The 25,000-nt window shown below is 38.7% G+C and overlaps 2 protein-coding genes across 5 annotated transcripts in view; one reads left to right on the plus strand and one right to left on the minus strand.

Annotated features, from left to right (window-relative positions):
* Nucleotides 1-12,970, minus strand: part of DEPDC4 (DEP domain containing 4) — a 19,855-nt gene extending 6,885 nt beyond the window's left edge. For all 3 annotated transcript variants that reach the window (XR_012691350.1, XM_075209239.1, XM_075209240.1), the window contains exons 1-5: nt 12,833-12,970; nt 5,861-6,251; nt 5,357-5,505; nt 5,032-5,209; nt 494-720 (exon numbers count right to left, since the gene is read on the minus strand). Coding sequence is in view for 2 of the 3 variants with exons in the window: in XM_075209239.1 (XP_075065340.1) it covers nt 494-720; nt 5,032-5,209; nt 5,357-5,505; nt 5,861-6,251; nt 12,833-12,902 (1,015 nt within the window). In the remaining variant the exon portion in view is untranslated. The remainder of the gene's footprint in view (nt 1-493; nt 721-5,031; nt 5,210-5,356; nt 5,506-5,860; nt 6,252-12,832) is intronic.
* An 875-nt stretch (nt 12,971-13,845) lies between these two features.
* Nucleotides 13,846-25,000, plus strand: part of SCYL2 (SCY1 like pseudokinase 2) — an 85,644-nt gene continuing 74,489 nt past the window's right edge. Inside the window, exons 1-5 of one of the 2 annotated variants that reach the window (XM_075209241.1) lie at nt 13,846-13,972; nt 18,317-18,354; nt 19,836-20,031; nt 21,538-21,695; nt 23,410-23,554. In XM_075209241.1, coding sequence (XP_075065342.1) covers nt 13,931-13,972; nt 18,317-18,354; nt 19,836-20,031; nt 21,538-21,695; nt 23,410-23,554 — 579 coding nt within the window. In that variant the 5' untranslated portion in view covers nt 13,846-13,930. The remainder of the gene's footprint in view (nt 13,973-18,316; nt 18,355-19,835; nt 20,032-21,537; nt 21,696-23,409; nt 23,555-25,000) is intronic. The other variant, XM_075209242.1, reaches the window with a different exon arrangement.

A 25,000-nucleotide genomic window follows, 5' to 3' on the forward strand; every position in this document is an offset into this window, starting at 1 on the left:
ATAACAAGTCATATGTGGGGCATGCATCACTTGACATGCATTCTGTCTCAGGTGTGAAGGAAGCAAGAGAGGCAGAAGGAGGAGTCTTATTGTAATTCTGGGGTGCTGCATTGGCTATTAATTTAATGGGGAGCCCCCCCACCCATCAACAACTAATCTTGCACACAGGACCACCAATTTCTTAACAGTGCTCAGGGTCAGGAGGTCCGGTCAGAGTATCCAGCATAGAGGTTACACACACCATCCAAAAGGAGTAAAAATAGTTCCAGGTGACAGTAAAAGAAGCCTTGTGGAAGCTGCAAATATTTAAGAGGGGTCAGTAATGGCAAACTGCTGACTGTAAGCAAAACCTCAAACAGTCTGTATGCTCTAACAGGCTGGCAAAGTAAGCCCATCCTGCCACAGTTTCTGTGTGTTACAGGAAGCCTTTCCTGCATAATTACTTAGGAAAATGACCCGTCGGTATTCAACAGTATAAACAGATTGCACTCACCCAATAGTTCAACAATTCCCACAAGAATGTCAACCATTCCCCTGTACAAAAAAGTACTTCTTTTTTGAGAGTAATATTTTGCAATGACTTCAAATAGCATCTTCTTGCACAAATCCAGATTTTCACCATCTCCATTAGTCTTGGATAACTGCTGACTTAACATCACAATCTGTTCATCAGGAAAATACTCCAAGCACTCAACTGCTGTAGCAAGCCACCTGTCCAACCTAAAAATACATCAGAATACAATAAATGAAGAGACAATACATTCTCCATCACGCTCATCTGTCTATCTACTACAGTGTCCTAGTTTATGAACAATACGTCACCATCAGCCACGGGAACATAGAATTCTACTTAATGACTGACTGGTACTCAGAGATGCCACTGCAAGAAATTATTCAATTCCCATGCTCAATATCAATGAGGGATATAAACAGAGGTCTACAACTAGATGCTAGGGATTTCACAAGTATACTTTGCTTGCTTCACTCTCTGTTCTTGTACCTGTAAGCATGCTTGCCCAACATAGCAATCTGGGTGTCATTTATAATTAAAATATATATATATATATATATAATTTGGTATGATTAAACAAACAGGTTGCTCCATATGAACATACGAGATGATCAGTTTTATGAATAGCAAAATCAAGCATTGACTACATAAAATATATGCACGCTATTACTTCCCCCATCCTTTAGGATTTATTTTTCTTCACACAACTTTGTCGCAGCGCACAAGATAAATTAATTGCATTAGCAGACTTAGGGCTAGTAAAACACTAAATTTTTGTGTGGTAAATCTAAACATTCTAGTTAAAGCAATGCTGTCTTTTGAAGAAGTAATGCAATCAAGATTTATTACATTACAGTCAGCTTATGACATATGAGTTGTACTTCATTCATAAATTAGCATACTGCACAGCATGATCTAATGTACTTCAAAAGAGAATTGACAATGCTACACCCAATACGCAATATGTGTGTTTGCATAGTAAGGTCTTTGAATTTCCAGGGAGTGTTTAAAAGAAGTGTTTTTTCTGAATGATATATATTGTCCTTACAACTGGGCCTCTTTTTACTTACACTTCCCCACTAAGCTACTCATTGAACTGGCTTGTGCAAACTGATCTGGAACAACTGGCCAAACATGACTAAATTTAGAACAAAAAACAAGAACTACCATTTACAAATGTTTCTGTAGCAGGATTAATCTGATTTGAAATGAAAGTATATAAATTGTATACGTGAATGCAATACAAGCTATTCTCCTCTGCATAGAATGTCAGTGATATCTAAAGTCATTTCTTTTTACAGTCTATTGTCTGAAATTGAAGTTTAGATCCCTTCAATACTTGTAAATATTTTGGGACAAACCATTAATACTACCATACAATCTCCAAACTAGCAGAACTGTGGCGGTCCTATGCCTCATACTTGGGAAAAACTCATCCATGTTTGTTCATCAAAATGCTGCATCTTCCAGCATTGACAACCAAGGAGAATTCAAATCCAAACAGTTCTGTATTCGATTCTAAAACAGGCGCTGACTGGACAAAAGTTGCAGCTCTGTTCAATCAGCGTCTTAGGTTTGGTACACACTACAGGTTTTTCAGCCGACTATTGGATCAATCGAGCAATAAAACGATTGGTCGGGCCAATATTGCATCAGTGTGTATACTTAAATGATGAACAACAGTCATTCCAAAGTACTGATTGTCATTTCATTCGACTGTTGAGCAGAACTATAAATCTCTGTTTTATTAAGACATGATGCATTTATTTGTTTCACCAACAATGTCTATGTTTGAGTATTCAACTGTTAAAACAGCCTTTAAAATTTAATAAAGAAAAATTGCATGAAAAAAAAAATATAAACAAAAAAACAAACTATAAATCTTGTTCCAATGTAGTTCCAATCCTGCAGTGTGCATGCACTCGTGATCAGGATTCTCCATAGTCATGATCTTTTCAGCCGACGGTTACGACAGTTGAAGAACACAGATCCGAGGAGAAATCTTTTAAAACATGTATATGTTGAATTGACATGCTGATCGGAACTTTTTTTTTTATATTTCAGTCGTTGGTACAATCGTTGTAGATAACACATTGGTAGGAAAATTCTGTAGTGTGTACCTAGCCTTAGTCAGAAAAGAACAGTATTGTTTACACTGCTCCTTCCAACTGTTCTTAGTGTGGGAACAGTAACACTTACAGCAAAGTACTCCAAAACTGCAGGGTTCCAGGCATGAAAGCCACAGTTCTGCTGGTTGGATGGAGGGGAGATGGTAATTAAATATTTTTAGGTGTCATCTACAATTATATCATATGTGTGTTCTTACGCACAAGCTAGTGAACAAATTGATGCAGATGTGGCGGGGGGGGGAAGAGTATCTACGCAGCCATATTAATAAACACGGATACCTGTTCATTCAGGGAAAATAAACCATTCAAATTGCTTCTATTAAAAAGAAATAAAAGAAATATAACTTTAAAATATTTTTTTCCCCCTTCCCTCAACTGATTAACAGACCCCTAAATTTTAAAAGATATTTGAAGGAAACCCACCCACAAATCTATATATCTATCAGACATCCCAAGCATGCCTTTCTTGTGTAATAGATTTTCAGCTTTCAAATTTCTCACTTAGAATACTGTCCATACTTATGCATGCAAGTTTGTTTGATAGAAGATCGCAGCTTGCATTGTGCCAAAAGGATTGCACTGCCGAGATGCTATCTCATTATCAGGACTGTATATGGAATCGGTTAAGAAAGAATTGCCATCAGTCAGGCTCACATTTTGAGCATAGCTGTCAGATTTGTCCAATTCATATGTCTGAGCAAATTAAGTCATCCTGTTGCTCTGACCAAACACCACAGCAAAGGATTGGCCTGTGTGTAGCCAGCTTATATGTTTAAATGATAAACTTAAGCAAGACAGTCATATAGTAAACTAATAAAGTCATACAGTTTAATTTGGTCCTGGGATGCATAGCCTCTGAGAGGAGTAAAACAGCATTCAAAGGGGCATATTCAAATTTTGGCGGAAACGCCCAAAATCTTGCGGCGCGCTCTATTACCGTTATTACGGCAATAGTGCGCGTAAATACCATATTACGGTAGTTTTCTCGCTAGATATCAGCTCGCGGCTCAGGGAGCTGCGAGCTGAAATCCAGCTTACTATTACCGTAATAACGGTAATAGTTTTAACGCCGCAGGGATTCAAAATAATTGAATATGCCCCAAAAAGTCACGAAACCATGGATACAAGTTAATTCAATGTGAAAAGCGCTACACTACAAGCATGGTCATTCTACTTTAGTTATCTTTTCTGTGAGTGGGCCATAGGTCAGGAAGACTGCATAGGAAAATGCATACGCCATGATCAAACTGTTCTCTATATTCTCTATATTATTAGAAATCATTTATAATTAAAGAAACCAACCTATATTTTAGGTTTAGTGGTCTCTTTCATCAAGAGGCTATTGAAATGAAAATATTGTTCAGCAGATCGGGAATTTAAGAGCGCAGAAGTACCTTGCTCCTGACATTGGTCTACAGTCACAACCAAAGTGCCTTATGCTTTAGTTTGTAAAAAATGCTTCACTTCCAAAATAGTTTCTTCTAAAGTCGTGTACAGACATTTTGTTACAGGATGATCACTGTCATACTTTTGTAATTACTTTATTACTACATTGCATATTTTTGCTAAAACTAACATACAAACAGAAACCACCAATGTGAACTTTCATTTTGCCATTTTCACTCTCAATTGCGGACAAACAATAGGTTATTTGTCCATAATCATTTTAGTTCTTGTAGTTATATTATAACATTATACTAGAATATTTGCTGCAGATGTATTGAGCCAATGTTGGGTCTTCTAAAGTGAAAAGGGCAAATGGCAATATTTGTCTCAGCAACGTATTTGTAATTTGGTATTGGTTCTCTTTATGTATATTTACTTATATAAAAGCACAGTGGCAAAGTGGTTAGCACTTCTGCCTCACAGCGCTGGGGTCATGAGTTCAATTCCCGACCATGACGGTATCTGTGTGGAGTTTGTATGTTCTTCCCGTGTTTGTGTGGGTTTTCTCTAGGTGCTTCGGTTTTCTCCCACACTCCAAAAACATACTAGGAGGTTAATTGGCTGCTATCAAAACTGACCCTAGTCTCTGTCTGTCTGTGTGTGTGAATTTAGGGAATTTAGATTGCAAGCTCCAATGGGGCAGGGACTGATGTGAGTGAGTTCTCTGTACAGCGCTGCTGAATCAGTGGCGCTTTATAAATAATTGGTGATGATGATAAATGTCCTTTCACTACACAGCAAGAAGCCAGCATTTCACACATCGGCAAATGGCAAGAAAATAGAGCTGATTCAGAGCTACATAGTGACCTCCCTCCTTCAACGAACTGAAGCATTTTAAAAAGGGTGAGCAGCTGTGTACTGTCGGACCACGCACTTACTGGGAGCACTAATAATGTTATAAGGACTTTTCCCCAAACCATTTTAAATACATGTAATTTTACTTACTTAGGCAAGTTGAGTGTCTGCACAATTTCTCTATCCAGAAACGTATTAAAGACAATAAAATCGACATGTTTCCTGTCCTCTGCTTTAACTGGCAAATCTACGATTTCCTCCAAGAAAGTAATGTGAACTAGCTGTAGAAGCCGTGCCAGAGCCTGCTCTTTCCACACATTTTCGATATCTTAAAACAGCAAAAAAAACCATGAAATCGCAAATGCACTGATATTGATGAGAATGTGTATTAAAATGGATTATTTGTTTATACATTTTCTAGAAAATGTGCAAGTCACAAGGTCGCAGATAAAGTTTTCATCTGCTTGCCATTTACCTTTTTGTGATGGGAAGTTGGTTTGTTTGACGAGTTCAGAGCTCAGATGTGCATTGGGAAGCTCACAGATAGAGTGCAGGAGTTGGCTAACCTTCTCATCTGCAGAATCCAATGCTGTTGGGTTACATATTGTTACAACATGCCCCCTCCTACATTAGCAAGATTAAGAAACCACGTGTGAGAAACCTATTTGAGACATGCAATTATTTATTGTTCAGCCGTGAAACCCTCTTTAAGTTGTGTGGTATAGATGAGGTTGTAAGTAAATACTGGCAACAATTTCACTAAGTAGAAGAAATCAGGATACTCTATACAACTGAGAGAAATCTGGGGCAACCACATATTGAACTATATAGTCGTTTGCTCTCCTAACCAATGTGATAGCTACCCAAGGAGGGCAAATATACCCTAATAGTAGTAGTAGATTGAAGGCATTATATAGGTGTATAACATAAGAACAGATAGCCTTGAAAACAAGGAATTCAGTAACAAATAAAGACCAACCTAGACCTCCTCTTCTCTTTTCCATTGTTCTTTTCACTGGGTGAGCAGTCAGCAGCTCCTCTGGACTCTAGAAACCTATAGAAATGGTTATTGCTGTCCTCAAAGACAAGTTCAACTTCAACCTTAAAAAGTTTTGCACCAACAGGTTCAAATACTTTGTGGTCCATGAGAGCTTGACACAGCTGTATTCCTTTAGTGCGTGAAATATCATAACTGCTTAAATACATATTCTGCATAAGACGGCAAAGTACAACATCCACAGCATCAGAGCCTGTAAAGCAGTTCGGGTAAGTACGAAAATGCTGCCATCTGTTTTTTACATCCACTTGTGTTTTCAGGGCTTGTATGATACTATTCCACAAGTGGGTTGCCTGGAATGGTCCCGTGTAGCCTACACAATCAACAAAACACCGCAAGTAAATACAATCTGCAAGCATGATCAGCATTAAAAAAAACTAAAGCAAAAATTATCTTTACTACCTGAAAAAAAATAAATGTAAGAGCAATAATAAACAGGTGATGCTGATATTAGAGCACATTGCTGTACAATGCTATATATCATGGGTTTTGCCTAAGACACAGGGTCATAAGGATTGGCCTCCTTACACCTACTGGCAAGAGGTCTCAACAAAATGTATCTACTAACATCTTTAAAAGGACAAGTATGTCATTACTATATATAAAACTAAATAATATACTTGAAATAATACAAATGTCTATACTTAGTCAGGGGTCTAGTGATGAGGGTAGGAACCTCTAGAATGTAAACTCTCACGAGCAGGACCATGGCTTTTTTTTCTGCATAGATTTATCAACCTCCATACACTTGAGATGCACCTTATGCCCAGTGTTTAAGCCTCAGTCTACAGAGTCTCTAGCCCTGTGTCTTGTGCCCACACTACTGGGCACATGCTTGCTTCACACTGGTGCGCTCCCTGTTCTGTCCTCATGCCTCTTCTGTTCTCCCCTTATGTACTATACAACTCTCTACTTTCTGTGTGGTCTGTAGTTGTTTAGTCCTACTACACTCTGTGTTTAGAGTGGCTGTTTGTTCATAATGTAATTTTGCCGTTTGTATTTATGTAATTTTGTTGTTTGTTCAAATCCCAATGTACTGCTCTGCAGACCCTTTGTGGTGCCTTATAAATAAAAGATAATGTGCTTACTGTCAACCCATTTATTGCAAACAGCATTCAAAGCTAAATGTGGTTTGTTCAATATAGAATATGTGCAGTTCCTGTGACATCACTATGGAAAGCCACAGAAAAATGGAGGTCAAGAAATCTCTTATGATAAGTACACATATATATGGCACCCATATACTTAGGAGAACAGGCTATTGCACTTTGTAAAGAAAAAAAAAAAAAGGATGTGATATAATTTCACTCTGCTTTAGCTATAATATAACACGGCAGGATATCTATTCCAATAACTTACCAAATAAAACTCTTTAGGGTAATTCCATTCTGAGTAAAGTACTGCTGGAGCATTGCGTACGTGATAAGAATCTGCAGTGATGTTCTGGTTATAATCTCCACCTCCTTCATAAAAGGGCAAGCAAAACTGAGAACACATTTCTCTACCATAATAGCTGAAAGTGAGCGCAGTTAAATGAATTTAAACTATTCGTTAAGTATCACTAAAGTCTTTAGAGTATTTCCAGTTATTACGGTAGAGAAATCTTCCCTAAATTTTGTGAGCGCCTCTATGGAGGAGAAAGGAAAAATGAACAGGAATTCCAATCAGAATATCGCAGCAGAGTCTCTTTAAAAGAAGTAGCAAGTTTTGTGAAAGAAAAAAAAAAAAAGATGGCCTTCAGGAAATATCAGCAAACTCAGAATAATGAAGACAAAGAGGTTGTCACGAAACAGGGTGCTACTGGACTGAGAACTTTTAATTCATCACCTGTTTCTCACAGTTTAGTGTACTTTTTAATTATTGGCCCAGTCTAAGTATATACACCAGAGCATCTGTGTATTATTAGTTCATATTTTGCCCTTGCTATTACCTGCAATATTGTATGCATTAGAAATAGAAAAAATATTGCCATATTGTGTGAAAATGACAGGACAGCAGAAATAATTTTGCTTGTGTTATCAAAGGTAATTACCATTTGTCTCAAATGCCCATTGTTTAAAGATGTGGCGTAGACATGGTTTGTAATCAGAACAATGTCCGAGTGACTCGACATAGCTAGCTAGCAGCCCATGTTAATAAGCTAGGTCAACAGGTAATCTGAAAGGTAATTAGGTTAGAACTTCTAGATGATATGCAATGTGTCAACACAGTAATATACTGGCTGAAATAGCATTGGGAAATGTCTTAATATGTATAAATATTATTGTATCAAAATGTATTACAGACTCAGATTGTGTAATGTTGCAGATACAATGTGTCAAATGTCTTGCTGTTTCACGCAAGCGTGAAGTGTCATTCCTTTATGTTATATTGTAACCCTTTGTTTAGTGTATCCAGCCAAATAGCTAATTGAGTCAAGCCATTCCATTGTATAATCAAGGTAACAGAGATTGTATGTGTAACAGTTAAAGTGTTCACTGATAGACCCCTGCTGTAAGGGGGAGGATTGAGACATTTGACCCTACTCCTGTGTATACAGCCAAGAATATAGGGAGAGGAGAATGCCAAGAGAGCTATTCTAGCTTGGAGGATCCTGGCGTACAAAACATCAGTGATAAGGACTCTGGGCAGGCATTGTAGTGTCACTGGAGGAACCCTACCAGGACAGGGTCTGTGTGAGCCAGTAACCCAGGCTGGGCGACATTGTAACTATCTAGCTAAATGGTAGTGGTGATATTGCGGGAGGATAAGACTCTGAAAGAGACTGAGATTATTACTTTGGTGTGCCGACTGCAAGAGGCTGCTGGAGGGTATATACTACCATTTATCCTGTATCTTGTGAACGCCTTGTGGTGTTGTGCTGTCGTAATAAAGCATTATTTTGGATATACTCTGCTCTACCCGAGTGAGTTGAATCTCACAGAGGGTACTGCCACCCCAGCTAAGGGTGGTAAACAAATACAATGGTGCATACATGTGGCGCTCCCTTAGCACAATGTTTCTTATCTTCAAAAGTTATATGGCTGTTCTTCTCCAACACAAGGAACGTTAGAGAACATACCTTAAATGAATGCAAAACAGCCTAACAGTGAAATACTGCAGAAGTAACAAGTGCCGGTTAAAGATCTCTTAGATTCCCGTGCAGTTAAAAGATTGTGTTCCACCACAATACACACGTGTCCACTCCCCCAACACACCCCTCAGGATGTCTGCTTACAGGAACGATGGATATGTCACGCCACAAACATATGGATGTCACCACCGCTCCGTCAGACGCTCATCCTCGGACTGTCCTTGTTCAGATAAAATCATTTTGATTTTATCTGAACAAGGACAGTCCGAGGATTTAAGGTATCTTCTCTAACGTTCCTTGTATTGGAGAAGAACAGCCATATAACTTTTGAAGATAAGAAACATTGTGCTAAGGGAGCACCACATGTATGTACCATCGTATTTGTTTGCCATATCTGTTTAGGTTGTTGTGGAATCTGAGTACATATTGGGCAGCAAACCTAGTGAAGCGCCAGGGACACACAGGAATACACAGATAAGGGTGGTATCCTCACAGAGGTGTATCTTGCTAGGCAGAAAGAGGCTAAGAAGGGTTTTTTCGGTATATAAGTGAAAGTAGAAAAACAAAAGGAGGAACAATAAGACTAAAGACAGAGAGTGAGGGTCTTGTTGAGGGAGACAAGGTAATAAGAGATCATCTTAATAATTATATTTGCTCAGTGTTCACTGCAGAAAAGAGCAGGGAAGGGGCTACAGTTAAGTTGCAAGTATACTCATAAATATGAGGTAGATACAAGTACATTTACAGAGGACAAAGTCCTAACAGAGCTCTCAAAACTGAAAGTGGATAAATCAATGGGGCCAGATGGGATACATCCAAGGATACTAAAAGAGATTAAGGGGGTGCTGGTAATACCATTAACAGAATTATTCAATCAGTCACTAGCTACAGGAGTAATTCTAGAGGACTGGAAAAAAGCAAATGTAGTCCCACTGCACAAAAGTGGAAGCAAGGAAGAGGCGAGCAAGTACAGACCAGTGAGTCTTACATCAGAAATAGGGAAATTAATGTAAACACTCTTAAAAGAAAGAGTTGTAGAATATCTCAAATCCAGTAATTTACAGGATCCCTTGCAATAAAGCAATAAGGAAAGACAGAAGTAATAATGCCACTGTATAGATCATTGGTACAGCCTCATCTAGAATACTGTGTTAAGTCCTGGAGACCATACCTCCAGAAGGATATAAATACATTAGAGACTGTACAAAGTAGGGCAACTAAAATAGTAGCCCTTCTGCTCCACGGGAGGTTTCTGTCCTCCCTGAACTCGCCTTAGGACACCTGCGTTAAAGTTTGACAGGTGTATCAACCTAGTCAAACTCCCCACCTGCCACTGTCCTCGGAATGGTCCTAGGAAAAACGGGGGACATTCTTCAAAGGAAGAGAAGAACTAGAACACGAGGACATGCATGGAAACTGGAGGGAAGCAAGTTCAGAGGAAATTTGAAGAAAAACTAAAGGCTATTCCACTTATTCACAAAAAGGGTAGTGAATAAGTGGAATAGTCTCTTATAAGAGGCAGTAGAGGCTAATACAGTAGAGCAGTTTAAACATGCTTGCGATAGACATAAGAATAAATGATCAAATAGGGTTTAAGGTACCATAGGTTTTTTAAAAAAACCAAAACAAAAGGCAGACTAGATGGGCCAAGCGGTAGTATATCTAATGACGGATTGTTATTTTCTGTTTAATCTATGTATAACACTATGAATATTTTATGTAACCTTTCAAAGTATATTTTGTTATCTGATCTAAGTCTGAACTAGGCAAGTGTCAATAGTCTTTTGAAAGTAGCCAGGACCAAAGACAGAGTAGTCTGAGTAGTTTGTGTATGCAGAGGAGTTAGGCTTAGCCGGGCAGAAAGATCAGAGGTGAGAGATTCTCTGAGGTGCTCAAACATATATTTTAGTGATAATTTACTTCGGAAACACTGTCATTTTGGGCATCCATCTAACTTAGGTGAAAAAGAAAATTCCTAAAGTGGGGCGTGAAGAGCCCAACAAGAAATGGTTTAAAAATCTATTGTTTCGGACATCAGATTGTCCATTTCTTTGAGGAGGGTCTATCATGACTGAAATGTGCCATTCTTCTCAATGTGTACTCCTCACACGCCAATTTCTGAACTTGTAAGTAGGTATTCTGCTTTTATTTCCTATTTTATTTTCTGAAACTCATTGTGCAAACCTATTGTATGCCTGTTTATTACCTTTTTGTAAATAAGCCTTGAAAACATTTTTCAGATTAAACATTTTATCTAGCGTACTCTCCGTGATTCTTTGTGAACTTACGAAGCCCAGGGAGGCTCATGCTTCATGTGTATGTGATTTAAGTGTGAAACATTAATAAGTGGTTCTGTTGAACGGAAGGACACCATAATAAATCCTTTGTGGTGGCAGAAAAGGTGTATTCATTGCTAAGTGACTAAGGTGACACCAGTCACAGCCAGCTGTTCAGATTGCTGTATCCGGGACAGGCTGGGCGTTCGCGACAGGGGATACATTCTTCAAAGGAAGAGAAGAACTAGAACACGAGGAAATGCAAAGAAACTGGAGGGAAGAAGGTTCAGAGGAAATTTGAGGAAAAACTACTTCACAAAAAGGGTAGTGATTAAGTGGCATAGTCTCCCATAAGAGGCGGTAGAGGCTAATACAGTAGAGCAGTTTAAACAAGCTTGGGATAGACATAAGAATATCCTTATAGAGAATAAATGATCAAATAGGGTTTAAGGTACAACTGGTTAATAAAAAATAAAAAAAATTGGCAGACTAAATGGGCCAAGCGGTTCTTATCTGCCATCAAATTCTATGTTTCCATGTTTATGTAAACCCCCCCTTCAAAAGAGCCAATATATATATACACCACTTTAGTAGATAAAAATAATTTAAAGTTATTTCTGGCAAAAATATGAAAATGCATTGATCGTGCATATGGAGAACACCTCCAGTCATGAAGGGGTTAAGCAAAGCAAAGTTAACCAACACACTGTAGTGCTGGGTGACTGGTAATATATTGCCTCTCCAATATAAGTTACTCAGTAACCTTAATTATCATCATGTTATACTGTGCTGTACAGAGAACATGTATCATTCATATCAGTTCCTGCCCCATTGGAGCTTATAGTCAGTGGTGGAAGTGGGTTGGTATATGGTGGTATGCCATACACTACTTCTATTGCATTCACTGTAAAACTAAAATTCCATTCACTTTCCATACCGCCACTTCTACTAGAGTGCATTTGAGTAAGCAGCAAATTAGCCTACTAGTGTTTCAGGACTGTGAGAGGAACCACATACAAGCTCCACACATAGAGGGTCTTGGTTAGAATTGTACTCATAACCCAAGCGCCGTGAGGGAGCAACTTGCAAATTGTGCCACTTTGCTGACCTTTGTCATATTTCTATTACAGTCAACAACTGGTTAATTAGTTTTATCAATAAACAAATACTGTTAGGTGTAATGTATGTTGCAACAGATGAGTTAACTCATTCACCTGTTTGCATTGCACACATTTAAAAATAAAATAAAACAGTCAGTACATGTCGTTTCCATTATTACAGAACGTATTTGCTCTCCCTACACTGATCCAACCAGAGAAATCATGGCCGCAGTTCCAAGTTATAAAAAGCAGAAACTGCAAAACATAATTTACACAGAGCGTTTTAAGACAAAACGCTGTCATTTGTTGACTGTAGATCCACTTAAATTCCGTAACCTATTTCTATGCGGTGGTGGCAATGAATTACATGACAAACTTAAATGTCTCATTGTCCGTATGGTACACGTTCGCTGATGAGGTATTCTGTGTATGAAATGTGTATTACCTCTCCTACGAGCTCTGAGCTCTCCCATACTGCGGATTCTGCGAAACCTGGGAGTCAAATCTGCCGCCATGTCACCTGCTGATGGCACCTGCAGCTGTGTCTCATCACGTGACAACCTGCACACAGCTGGACTCCGCTGTGTGCAGACTGCCCGGATTTCATTACATTGTACATGACGTCTGCTAGTCAACCGCGGCCATTTTTAATTCTGGCAAAGATAAGAGAGTGAAAAAAATAGTGAAATGTTAGAACTTCCAAATCATAAAGAAAAAAAAGCCATACTGTAAACAGCATACACATATTAATCGTTTGGGAGCAATCTGAGTGTTTTATTCGTTACAGTTTGTTTGTTCTTCCTTTAGACAAGCACCCTTAGGCTTAGGATGATATTTCTCTAAATAGTTGGGATTCACCAGCACAATCTATTGTATATGTAAATGAAGAACTATGAACTACATTAACTGTCATATCCAAAATTCCTGGCAATGTGCTCTTTACATGATCCCAGTATGTGGCATACAATGGCTGTAACAATCACTGGGAGCGGTCATTCACTATTCACAAAGACATTTTTCCCTTGGGAAATGTTTTAGTTCGGCAATTTCTGTGGCAACAAGTGTTTTATGTCTCTTTATTGTGTTGCCACATATGGGCTGCAGTGAATCCATCATACGTTGCCGCCGACATACTGGAAACGGCACAAGGACTGGAAAACAATTTAATAATGTAAGCTCTATTTTTGTTACTGCAAAACAGACTTTAAAGCGTCACTATCACTAGAGCGGATGTGACGTAATTATTTGGCCGCATTACCAAGATCTGTCTATAAGAGATCGAACTGTGTTTTATCTTTGTGTCCCTAGTGCAGTAGTCATTTTGTTGGGGTCTTATCGTATGGCTATGAACATACATGGTCTTTGGGAAAATGGCCATTGCCGCTCCTGTGTGCAGATTCAATCGAAGGCATTTTATGGAACATGTTTTAGTAAGTTATTGACTCTCTAGTTATTAGGGCTGTTTGGTCGCCTGCTGGGAGATGTGGAGCCACCTGGAAGAAGGAAGAAGTGGAGCGGCCTGACAGGAGGAGCGCTGCCTCATATGTCCCATCTCTGTCTCCTGTATACACATAGCTGGGGACAGGTAGGGGCCGCCCCTCTATATCTCACTGTATGGGCTGTGGGGGAATATCAGAGCTATGGGGACACAGATAACTTTTACATACTCTGCTGTCACTGCCTCAGTCTCCCATGTTATCACTGCTGGGCAGGCTCAGCATCCATTCATCAGGTAGTACAGGACAGTGATTACAGTAATGGGGTAGATACTTCCATTCGAAAAAACAAATTTGTCGTGCTCGCCACTGGAGCAGAAGGTGTTTTACAGGTTGATGAAATGTGAATTTTCTAAGGCTTAGTACACGTTCAAATTAATATTCTTCATTGGCTTGTATATCTAAATCCATGTATATTTTTGTGGATAGACAAGAGAGTGGTTGACAACATTGTAACAAGACGTGTTTGTCATTATGGGCTGAAGTTTTCCAAATCAACTATGTTTTATGGCTACTGTAAACATTATTTGTTTTATGATTTCAATGTAACTGCACAGATTTGTACACTGCCACTGGGTCCTACAATACTATGTAATGTCAGATTGTTCAATATGGTAAAAAATGTTTGTGAACCTGTCATCTAAATAAATTAGATTTATTTCAAAGGGCTTTTCATTTTGTTACAATCTTATAATATAATTTTGACTTAGAATTGTATGCTTGCCAAATATATGGTGACCTTATTTGATATCACTTTCTCTAGCATATTGGTTTCATTACACTCCACAGAGATTACTCTCTGCCCTGGCAAAGTCTTAAATGCTTCTTCCTAAAAGGAAGGCTTTATTGTTTGCATTAATATATGCCATCTGCCTTTTTTTCCTATAGAAATAATGTACATGTCTAATCTCTCCACTTATTTTTTAACTAAGCTTGTTACCAGGATTTAGACATCTGATAGATGAGCAAAGAACTCATCACTTTTAATAGTTAACATTGAGCATGTGTATTGTTAACTTAGGCCTTTTTGGGAGGCATACTAGCTTTCCTATCACTGATCATAAAATATACATTTATATGTTACAATTGGGGAACAAAGACTGCTTTACATACCTTTCTTAGTTTGTCAGTGCAGCTTTGTTTACTAATAAAATCAGTTTACAATTATAACAAATGTAACTCCTGTGGAACCTATTTACAGATAGTTATAATGGTATAATGTACCATAAGTTTAAAGGTTCTAAACTAGTGTCACCTTTATGCTGACGACATTCAACTGTACATCTCCTCCCCTGTTCTTTCTTCCACCCTCCTCTCTCGTGTATCTGACTGCCTCTCCGCCATCTCCTCCTGGATGTCTGCGCGCTCTCTCAAAATCAATATCAATATCTCTAAGACGGAACTCATTGTCTTTTCTCCGTCCAGACTCCCATCTCACCATGACCTCTCTATTGTCGTCAACAACGCCACCATCTCCTCTGTCACCCAACTCCGCTGCCTGGGTGTCACCCTCGACTCCTCTCTCTTTCTCTTTTGCCCCCCATATTCACTCCCTTGCCCAAGCCTGTCGCTTCCAACTACACAACATCGCCCGCATCCGTCCCTTTTTCTCTCAGGATGCTACCAAGACTATCATCCATGCACTCATCTCCCGCCTGGACTACTGCAACCTCCTACTCACCGGCCTCCCCCACTCCCAACTCTCCCCCCTCCGTTCTGTACTCAATGCGGCCGCAAGACTCATCTTCCTCTCACGCCGCTCCTCCTCTGCCTCCCCTCTCTGCCTTGCCTTACACTGGCTTCCCTTTCCCTACAGAATCCTTTTCAAACTCCTCACCACCACTTACAAGGCTCTCTCCAACTCTACTGCCCCATACATCTCTAACCTTCTTTCCATTCACACTCCCGCCCACTCCCTGCGCTCAGCCAATGACCGACGCCTCTCCTCCACTCTTGTCACCTCTTCCCACTCCAGAATCCAAGACTTTTCCCGTGCTGCCCCACTTCACTGGAATGACCTCCCTCGCTCCATCCGCCTCTCTCCTACTCTGTGCTCCTTCAAACGTGGCTGAAAACCCACCTCTTCCTCAAAGCCTACCAATCATCCACATAACCCCTTTCTCTATACTCCACTCGCTCTCCCCTTGCCTTATCTGGCTCCCCCGTGCCTTATCTGGCTCCCCCGTGCCTTATCTGGCTCCCCCGTGCCTTATCTGGCTCCCCCTGTGCCAGTCTGTTTTCCCTCCCTTAGGATGTAAGCTCACATTAGCAGGGCCCTCTTCCCTCCTGTCTCCTTACCGTTCTTCTGCTCCTTGTTTACTACATCGGCCAGCCTGGAGTTTCTGAAGCATTGTTTATTGGTTTGTACTGTTTTACCCTGTTTAGTCTACTGTTTGTACTGTGTACGGCGCTGCGGAAACCTTGTGGCGCCTAACAAATAAAGGATAATAATAATAGTGTATTTCATCTTTCTCAAAGAAGTGCTCTAAGCTGTGAGTATAGATGGTATGAATACTGAGTCAATCACTAGACACCCTAATTTACATCAGATTTTACAAATGATGGTAGAACTCATGGGGCATTCAATTTAACCTAGCCCCAGATCTCCCCAAAAGTAAGTTGCTAACATTAATATTTTAGATACTGTGACTGCCTTGGGCATCATTTTAAAGTGGTTCATTTATGTTCTCAAAGCCCATTAAATGCACTTTGGTGGTGATAGTCCCAAAATATAATGTAATGGAATAGATCTGTACACACACACTGACACGCTTGTCTATCAATTTCAAAGTTTACTGCAGCATTCCCTAAACTGCAATGGATTTCTACAAGATCGATCAATTAATTAAAAGGTATATTTTTCTGCAAGCAAGCTATGAGACATATTTTCTAACACTATTAGGGGCGTATTCAATTGTTGCTCCGGCCGCCGGAAGAACGAGCGCGTTAAAACTATTACCGTTTATACGGTAATTACTCGCTGAATTTCAGCGAGTAAACTACCGTATTAACGGTTTTTACGCGCAAGTTTACCGTATAAACAGTAATAAATTTAACGCGCTCGTTTTTTTGCGGTCCGGAGCAACAATTGAATACCCCCCTCAAAGCGAATGCAAAGTACTAGCCTTTGTCAGTACTTTAAAGCAGCAATCCCACAAAGAATATTCTTATTCTTTAAATAGCAACTTAAGTACTTTTTAAGCATGCACATTCAATAGTAATTTTTAGCTTTTCTTCAACAAATCATTATCTCCTTTTCAAAGTCAAACAAAAATGGTTGCCAGACACAGTCAGTCTATTACACAGAAACAGGATAACAGCTCTCACAATGTCATGTGATGACCAAGAGGCGGGGAATGAGGATGTCACAGTGCAGACAAAGCTCAGAGGGGAGTTCCAAAGCACCTCTGCTCCCTTTATCATGTGCAATGGTAGTCCATAATCATATATCATTTGCAGCAGCCTGAATAAACAAGTCAAGGAAAATAGTACATGCCAACATTTTCCTATAGTGTACCAAAGTGATTAATGTTAAAGAAAAACACACCTGATACATTCATGCAATTGCTGCTTTAACTAGTGTCCTTTCAATGCCCTTGTGTACAAGGCTTTAAGGGGTTACAGCATTTTGCCATGCCTTTCACTTGGGCATGACAGTCTGAGTTGTTGCTAAGAACTAAATCCAATCCAGTGTATGTCATCTTACCTTTCAAATGAAATTAAACTGGAGCAATTCAAATATGTATTTAAATGTAGCTCTCCTAGGGGCACATTTATCAACACTCGCAAAATATGAAAAATAGTTTTCAATCCTTATCGCATTGATATGGATTGAACTATTTCTCATATTTATTAAAAAAAGCAACACAGGAACAGCAGTTCCGAAAAACCGCTGTTCCTGTGAAGTGGAAAACATACTTACCACAGTCTCTTCATTCCCGAAGCAGCATGCGATGAACGGGGCTCCTCTTCTGACTCCAGAGTGAAACCCTCGGGCATGCGCACAAATATCTCTGCTCTCTCTCTGCAGAGAGAGTGGTGAGTGACAGGGAGGGATCACATGATCCCTCCACACATGCGCGCTGTCCAGCTCTGCTCTTTGGAGCAGAGCTGACCGTACTAAAACTTTTCAATTATGATAGTGAGCTGGCGTACATTAACATGATTGAAAAGTTAATTTCATTTATTGTTAAATAGATACACTGTTATGGGGAGTGCTCAGTAAAACGATAAGAGATGCAAAGCTATCTGCTACAATCATAAATACCAATTTAGTGTTTAATCTTTTGGGGATTTTACAGGGGGGAAACGTTTGATAAATAGGCCCCCTAGTATCTATTCATGCATAACAATCATAAGAGTTTTCTATGCTGGCTATTAGTTTTGCAATCCCTGCTTTTAATGATGAACTGTCATATTTATATTTCTCACAGTTCGTGGTGTATACCAAGCGCAAAGCATTAGTAAGTGTGTGATATAAGCTAAAAAGTGATACAAAAGTCTGCTGCACCCTACCTTGTTACCAACCGTGTTATTTATAGATCCTGTTATGTGGAATGAGCATTCACAGAAGTATAACAACATGATCAACTTGTAAATGATTTTCATTGTAAATGGCTGATATCAAATTAAAAGAAAAACAAGATGGTACATTTTTTTCCCCAGGTTTTCTTGCAATTAAGTCTTAGACTAAAAACCATTGTTTACCTAAGGGCTTTGTGTCAGACATGGTTTATTTTTCATAAATTCTTGATCTGTTTTGAAACACAGGAAATGTTACAACTAACTCAGTCTGTCACCAGCACTTTGCTTTGCGGTGTACTACCTTTTTTTTTTTTTTTTTTTTTTTTATTTAACCTTTTATGCTTGCATTTTTTCAGTGGTAGACTTTCATATTCATTTAAATATGAGCAAGAAAGAAAAACAATGACCAGAAAATCACACAAAGCAGGAAAGAAGTGGGAAAAACAAACAGCTTGTGTCCAAGTCCTTATGGAGAATGATCATAGAATAGACCAAAGTTTCTGATCCATTTATTAATTAGCCTGCCAATTTTAATGAAAACCAATATATAAACCTTTCCATCTATATTTGCATGTTTAAATATTAAATAATCACAGTAAATAAGACTTTTAAAAAGTGTGTACTTTTTATTTTGTGCCGTACCAGACCTTTTAACTTTTCATAGAAGGTTGATTTTGTAGCAGACAAAAGTTACAAATGTATAATTTAAGACTAGTCAATTTATTCAATTAAACCCTGCACACTGGTCACATGGTCAAAAGTGAGGGAGAAAATAGCGAGGAACATGTATATTTATTAAGAGGTAATAACACAATGTAAGTTACAAATAATATAAAAAGTTACACTGTAAACACTGGTAAAACTTGATGGAGATGGGTGTTGTTTAATTTTATCACAATTCCCCGTAATAATTATTTGAATTTGTTTTCTATCTCGGTAACTGATACATAAAAATATGATGGATTGCCATTTCTATTTTTTTTGGGCTTTTTCCATAAAAAGTAATTATCTGACAACTGATTATAAAGGGAGTGAATGTTCACAACAACAATTACTGCCTTTATTTCCTCAGGTGGGTCATGTTGCTTTCATTTATAGATAGTGAAAAAGTACACTATATATATATATTAATATACCAATCAGTTGTAGACATCCAGAGGGCCACTTTTTTTATTAAGGCAAATTCCATTTTGCAAAATGTTATTTATCTGTACTCCATTGATGTACCCGATCTGACAGGTCCCCATTGTCTGCTGAGATCATTGCAGGCAGTGCATTGACGACGGACACACTACCTGTACAAAAAAAATGTGTGGGTCATAGTAACAGCTTTGCTAGCAAAGACTTGCTAAGGCAATTCATTAATCTCAGGTATTTGCATCTTCATGTGCTGAATTTTTTTTTATTTTCTTTTTTTACATGAACAAGGTCAGCCAAGTTAAGCAAAATGGAGTCCATGCTAAACAAGCTGAAAAGCACAGTCACAAAGGTGACGGCGGATGTCACCAGCGCCGTGATGGGAAACCCTGTTACAAGGGAGTTCGATGTAGGGAAACATATAGCCAGTGGCGGCAATAGCCTTGCTTGGAAAATCTTTAATGGCACAAAGAAATCCACAAAACAGGTATGTATTTCTTTAAGAATATTGACATTTAATTGTATGGAAGATGAGAGTGCTGTAATAGCTTTACAGGGAGCTGGTGATTAGCCGTTCAACCTCCTCCTTCCCCCTCCTTGTCCTCAAACAACAAAAACACAACCTTTTCCCATTCCAGAGAGCTTTGTTATTTGCTAAAACCTAGCAGGCATTCTACAGTTCATTGATAACTGACTAGGAACATCATTCCAGTGGAGTTTCCAGACAATATTTAATTTTCCTTGCAGGACTGTTTAATAAAGGGCAGTTGTTCTGTGCCCACCATTACATTCCCTATTAATAGAATGTGCTTTGTAGAGGCCATGTAAGAGCTCTATCTCAGCCTAATGGTGCTCGTGGAAGGACTGTTTCAAAGATGTAACCCTTTAAATTGAGTTATTATGATCCTTACATCTGGGTTATATTTGTAAAAAAAACAAACAAGCAAACAAAGTATGGCAACTTCAGCCTTAACCTAACAGTAGCCTGCATATTTCTAGTATTAAGATTTACATAGCTTTTTTTTTTCATGTGTTCTTAGAATAAGTCTACTGGATTCAGATGACAGTTTTTACTAAGACCTGGTGCAAAATATGTAATGTATCATCCTCCCACAGGACTTCACAGTACAATAAATAAATATAAAGTCTTATAAACTACGAGAGAGCAATAGAGCTGTGCAAAGTATCCTCTGTGCTGGCACTTTGTCATCAAAGTGTAAATAGGCTTCTGAATATTTCTGTATGTTTATGTTTTTGCTGTACTGCACAATGCCTTGTAAGCTATTACTGTTCAGTTTTGTTTTTTATATTGCATCACAATATTACATAGCACTTTACAGAAAATATTTAGTCATTCATATCCATCCCTGCCTCACTGAAGCTTACATGCTAAATTCTCTACCAAACAAAAACACAGACTAGACACAAACACACAGACTTGAGTTCACTTAGTCAGCAGCCAACTAACCTAGCAGTATGGGTTTGAAGTGTGGGAGGAAACCAGAGCACACGGATGAAACCCACGCAAACACAGGGAGAACATACAAATCTCACACACCCAGGACCCTAGTCGGGATTGATCCCATGGCTCCAGCACTGTGAGGCACCAATGCTAACAACTGTGCTGCCCTCTATGTACTTGGCTAAAACATTCCCTCTCTCCTAATAGAGTATTTCTTTCAGCTCACTGTCAGAGAGTTTGAAATATAAAGGAAGATGGCACGTAAACAAGCTCTCTGCGCTCCCATTTAAGCGATCAAACTGCACTATTCTTGCTCCCAGGCCAGCTTTCATTTATACATCACAGTTCTCTGTTGTGTGGTCTGGCGGAAGCATGTCTGGGAGAGCGCACAGGTCTTAAACAAACAATGCTCTGAATAAAACGATCTGTACTAAAATACTGACTTTTAATTACTATTTAAATAGATTTTATTTTTTTGCAAATTGCTGAGAAAACCTTGTATTAATGTGGTGTGTGTTCCTTTTTTAATAGGAAGTTGCTGTTTTTGTGTTTGACAAAAAGTTGATTGATAAATATCAGAAGTATGAAAAGGATCAAATCATTGATTCTCTGAAGAGAGGCGTTCAGCAGTTAACGCGGCTTCGACATCCACGGTTACTTACTGTACAACATCCACTTGAAGAGTCAAGGTAGCAAAGATTTTTTTTGTGTTTGAATTGTGCACATTAATGCTCATTTACCAACTGAAATAAATACGAACCCTCAATGCATTTTTTTTATTTACAGTAAAATCCAGTAACAATGTTGCATCCAAATCCAACCTACTTCCACTAAATTTCTACTTTTCTGTTCTTTTCTCCTTCAATACTATTTGGTTTATATGTTAAACTAATCCTGAGAGTATTGCACTATGTTTATTACATGTCACTTTTCCGTGTTTGAACACTGTAAATAAAAAAAACAAAAAAACAATAACTTTCAAAGTGCACCTAAAAATATTCTAAAGTGTAAGGTGTAAAATGTGTAATTATAGGACAATGTTTGGTTTCTGGCACCTCTGACCAGTTAAGAAAAAAAAAGTCCTTGTGAGTGAAATATCTGTGCACCCACCCATAAAACAGGGAGAGCCCCTTCTTCAGTCCCACCAGCTCAATTAAATAGTTTGTTCCTGCAAAACCAAATGTAGTCCTTCTACTTCATTGGAAACTAGCAACATTTGTGCATTGAGGGCCTGATTCATTAAGGAATGTAATTGCCGATATGTGCCGTATTTTACGTAAAATTGCTTTTGCGCATGCTCAGAAACAGACTATATAACAGTGAACACATGTGCATCCAATTCATCTTCGAACGCAAAGAACACTTCCACCTACAATTTCAATGCCAAGGCTGAGTGCACTCACATCCGTCCGATTCAAATTCTGGGCATCTCTCAGCTACGTGATTTTGTTATAGCTTAGTTTTTACCAATCATTTCCACATTTCATTATATTTATAACAATTTTTCAGCCGAATCACTTGCACCAGGTATAAGGCATGTGTAAGTGCTTGATGGTGATAACTGACACATGTGCATGCCAGAACATAGGATTTCATAGCTGTAACTAAAGTGTGCTACTCAGAATGACATCTTTATTTGTTTTTTTTTTTTTTTTACATAATACAAGTGGAATAACATGCATTTTTTGCATGCCATATAGCATTTTCACTTGTGCAAATCACTTGACCCAAAGCTTTTAGTTAGGCCAGCCAGTGCTTCGCATTAACTTTTGCTGTCCCCTTCTCTATAATTATGCTGCCCAGCACTAAAATATTGCATATGCCATAGTATAGAGAGTGCACATTACAGATTTTCCTCTCTAGTTGTCTCTTACAAGTATTATGAGCACCGTGAGTGACTGGAAGGGGACGGCAGCGATGGAGAGCCTAGTGCTACTGAACTTCAGAGCTCTAAGTAATATGATTTACAGCTTTACATAAAGGTTTCTTTGGTCTGATAGCTGAATGACCAGATCTGTTCAGCCAAATTGAATTGAGCTGACGTCAGACAGTGCCACTTGGGTCATTTAGAGTCAAATCAAGATTGTTTGTTTTGTTTTTTCCGGCTACGAACAGTAAAAATCTAGTCGGGCTTGTGTCACTATTGGCAAATAGGGTGATTGGTTTAGATTGACCAAACAAATCCATACATGGGGGTTAACTTAACTGTTTTTCAATTTATGCTACTGCTATCAGGTGTTGAGGAGTTAGGTGTCTCTTTGGGACAATAAAATGCAGTTGCTTATTGTTGCACAAAAAAATGTTTGCTGCTCATAATTTCAGAGCATTGTCCTATAAGAGAGAAATGCAGAGGAACATAGCAAAGATGTGAAGTATAGTTAATATGTTGTTTTTTTCACACAGGGATTGTCTTGCATTTTGCACAGAACCTGTGTTTGCAAGCTTAGCTAATGTTCTTGGTAGCTGGGACAATCTTCCATCCCCACTCCCTGCTGACATTAAGGATCATAAACTCTATGATGTGGAAACAAAATATGGCCTACTTCAGGTAAGGAAACACTTAAAATAAAGAAAACCATAAGCCCATTCATTCTTTCTGAATGCTTCACTGTTGCCTGCAGACACTCATTATTGTACCGCTCTCCAGCCCTTCCGTGAACAAACTGCCTTCTTACAGCCAAATATTTTAAATTTTGACTCATCAGTCCAGAGCACCTGCTGCCATTTTTCTGCACCCCAGTTCCTATGTTTTCGTGCATAGTTGAGTCGCTTGACCTTGTTTCCACATTGAAGGTTGGCTTTTTGGCCACAATTCTTCCATGAAAACCACTTCTGGCCACATTTTTTTAGAACAGTAGAGGGGTGTACCTGGATCCCACTGTTTTATTCCAGTTCTGACCCGAAGGGCTGGAGAGCAGTACAATGAGTGTCTGCAGCAACAGTGAAGCATGGTGGAGGTTCCTTGCACGTTTGGGTGTACATTTCAGCAATGGAGTTGGGGATTTGGTCAGGATTAATGATGTCCTCAATGCTGAGAAATACAGGCAGGTACATATCCATCATGTAATACCATCAGGGAGGCATCTGATTGGCTTCAACTTTTTCCTGCAATATATGGTTTATAGCAATATATGGTTTTGCAGGGTTGATGGTAAATTCAATTCCTGCTTAAATGGTTAAATATAATGGGATAATACAATTTGTTAATGCTTTAAAGTTACTTCTCATAATGCTTATCAGGAGAAATGTCTTCAAAAGTTAGGGCCAAATATTACGACTAGTAGAGTATCTCTGTGAGGTTTTATGCATGCCTTGGTGCCTCTTTTTGACATCTTTAATAGTATATCTCGATCTCTCCTCCTATAAGCTTAGAGTATAAGCATACATATTCCTACGCGTGTTGTACATTGTCTGGCTATTGCATATGAATCTGAAGCTCCACTTTAACCGTCTCATTTATAGAATTAAAGTCTTGATCCCACAACTTATTCTATACATGCAGTTGGTTGGTTGTGTCTCCCACAGGAAGGGTAGGGATAATGCTGGTCTACAGCTCATTAACATTGGTAATGGCGAGCAAATAGATGTTGGCACTTCAGGTGCAGCACAACCCTACTGCTATGATTAACATTGGTGACATTTTTTTGTGTACAAAGTCCACTCTGTCTGTGGATGAATCTGTGATCTACTTATTCCAATGGACAGCCTCTTATTCATATGAGGCTATAACACATATACACTCATGAACACAAACAAATGTATGAATGTATGCAACATAAACAAAATCACTTTTGGATTCTGAGGTAGTAATTTCCTAAGAGAGATATCTTGTTGGAGAATCAAATAGTTTTTTTCAATAATTCTCCTAATTTCCCCAGACTTATTGTTGTATTGAGAAATGAAATCAATAAAAGATAAATCTTCTTGTTCCCTTTCTTGATTCTCTTGGGTTATTATAGGTTTCCCCTATAACTATCCAATTGTTTCACTTCAT

The sequence above is a fragment of the Mixophyes fleayi genome, chromosome 4 (assembly GCF_038048845.1).
Source record: "Mixophyes fleayi isolate aMixFle1 chromosome 4, aMixFle1.hap1, whole genome shotgun sequence".
In the NCBI taxonomy this organism is placed as follows: domain Eukaryota; kingdom Metazoa; phylum Chordata; class Amphibia; order Anura; family Limnodynastidae; genus Mixophyes; species Mixophyes fleayi.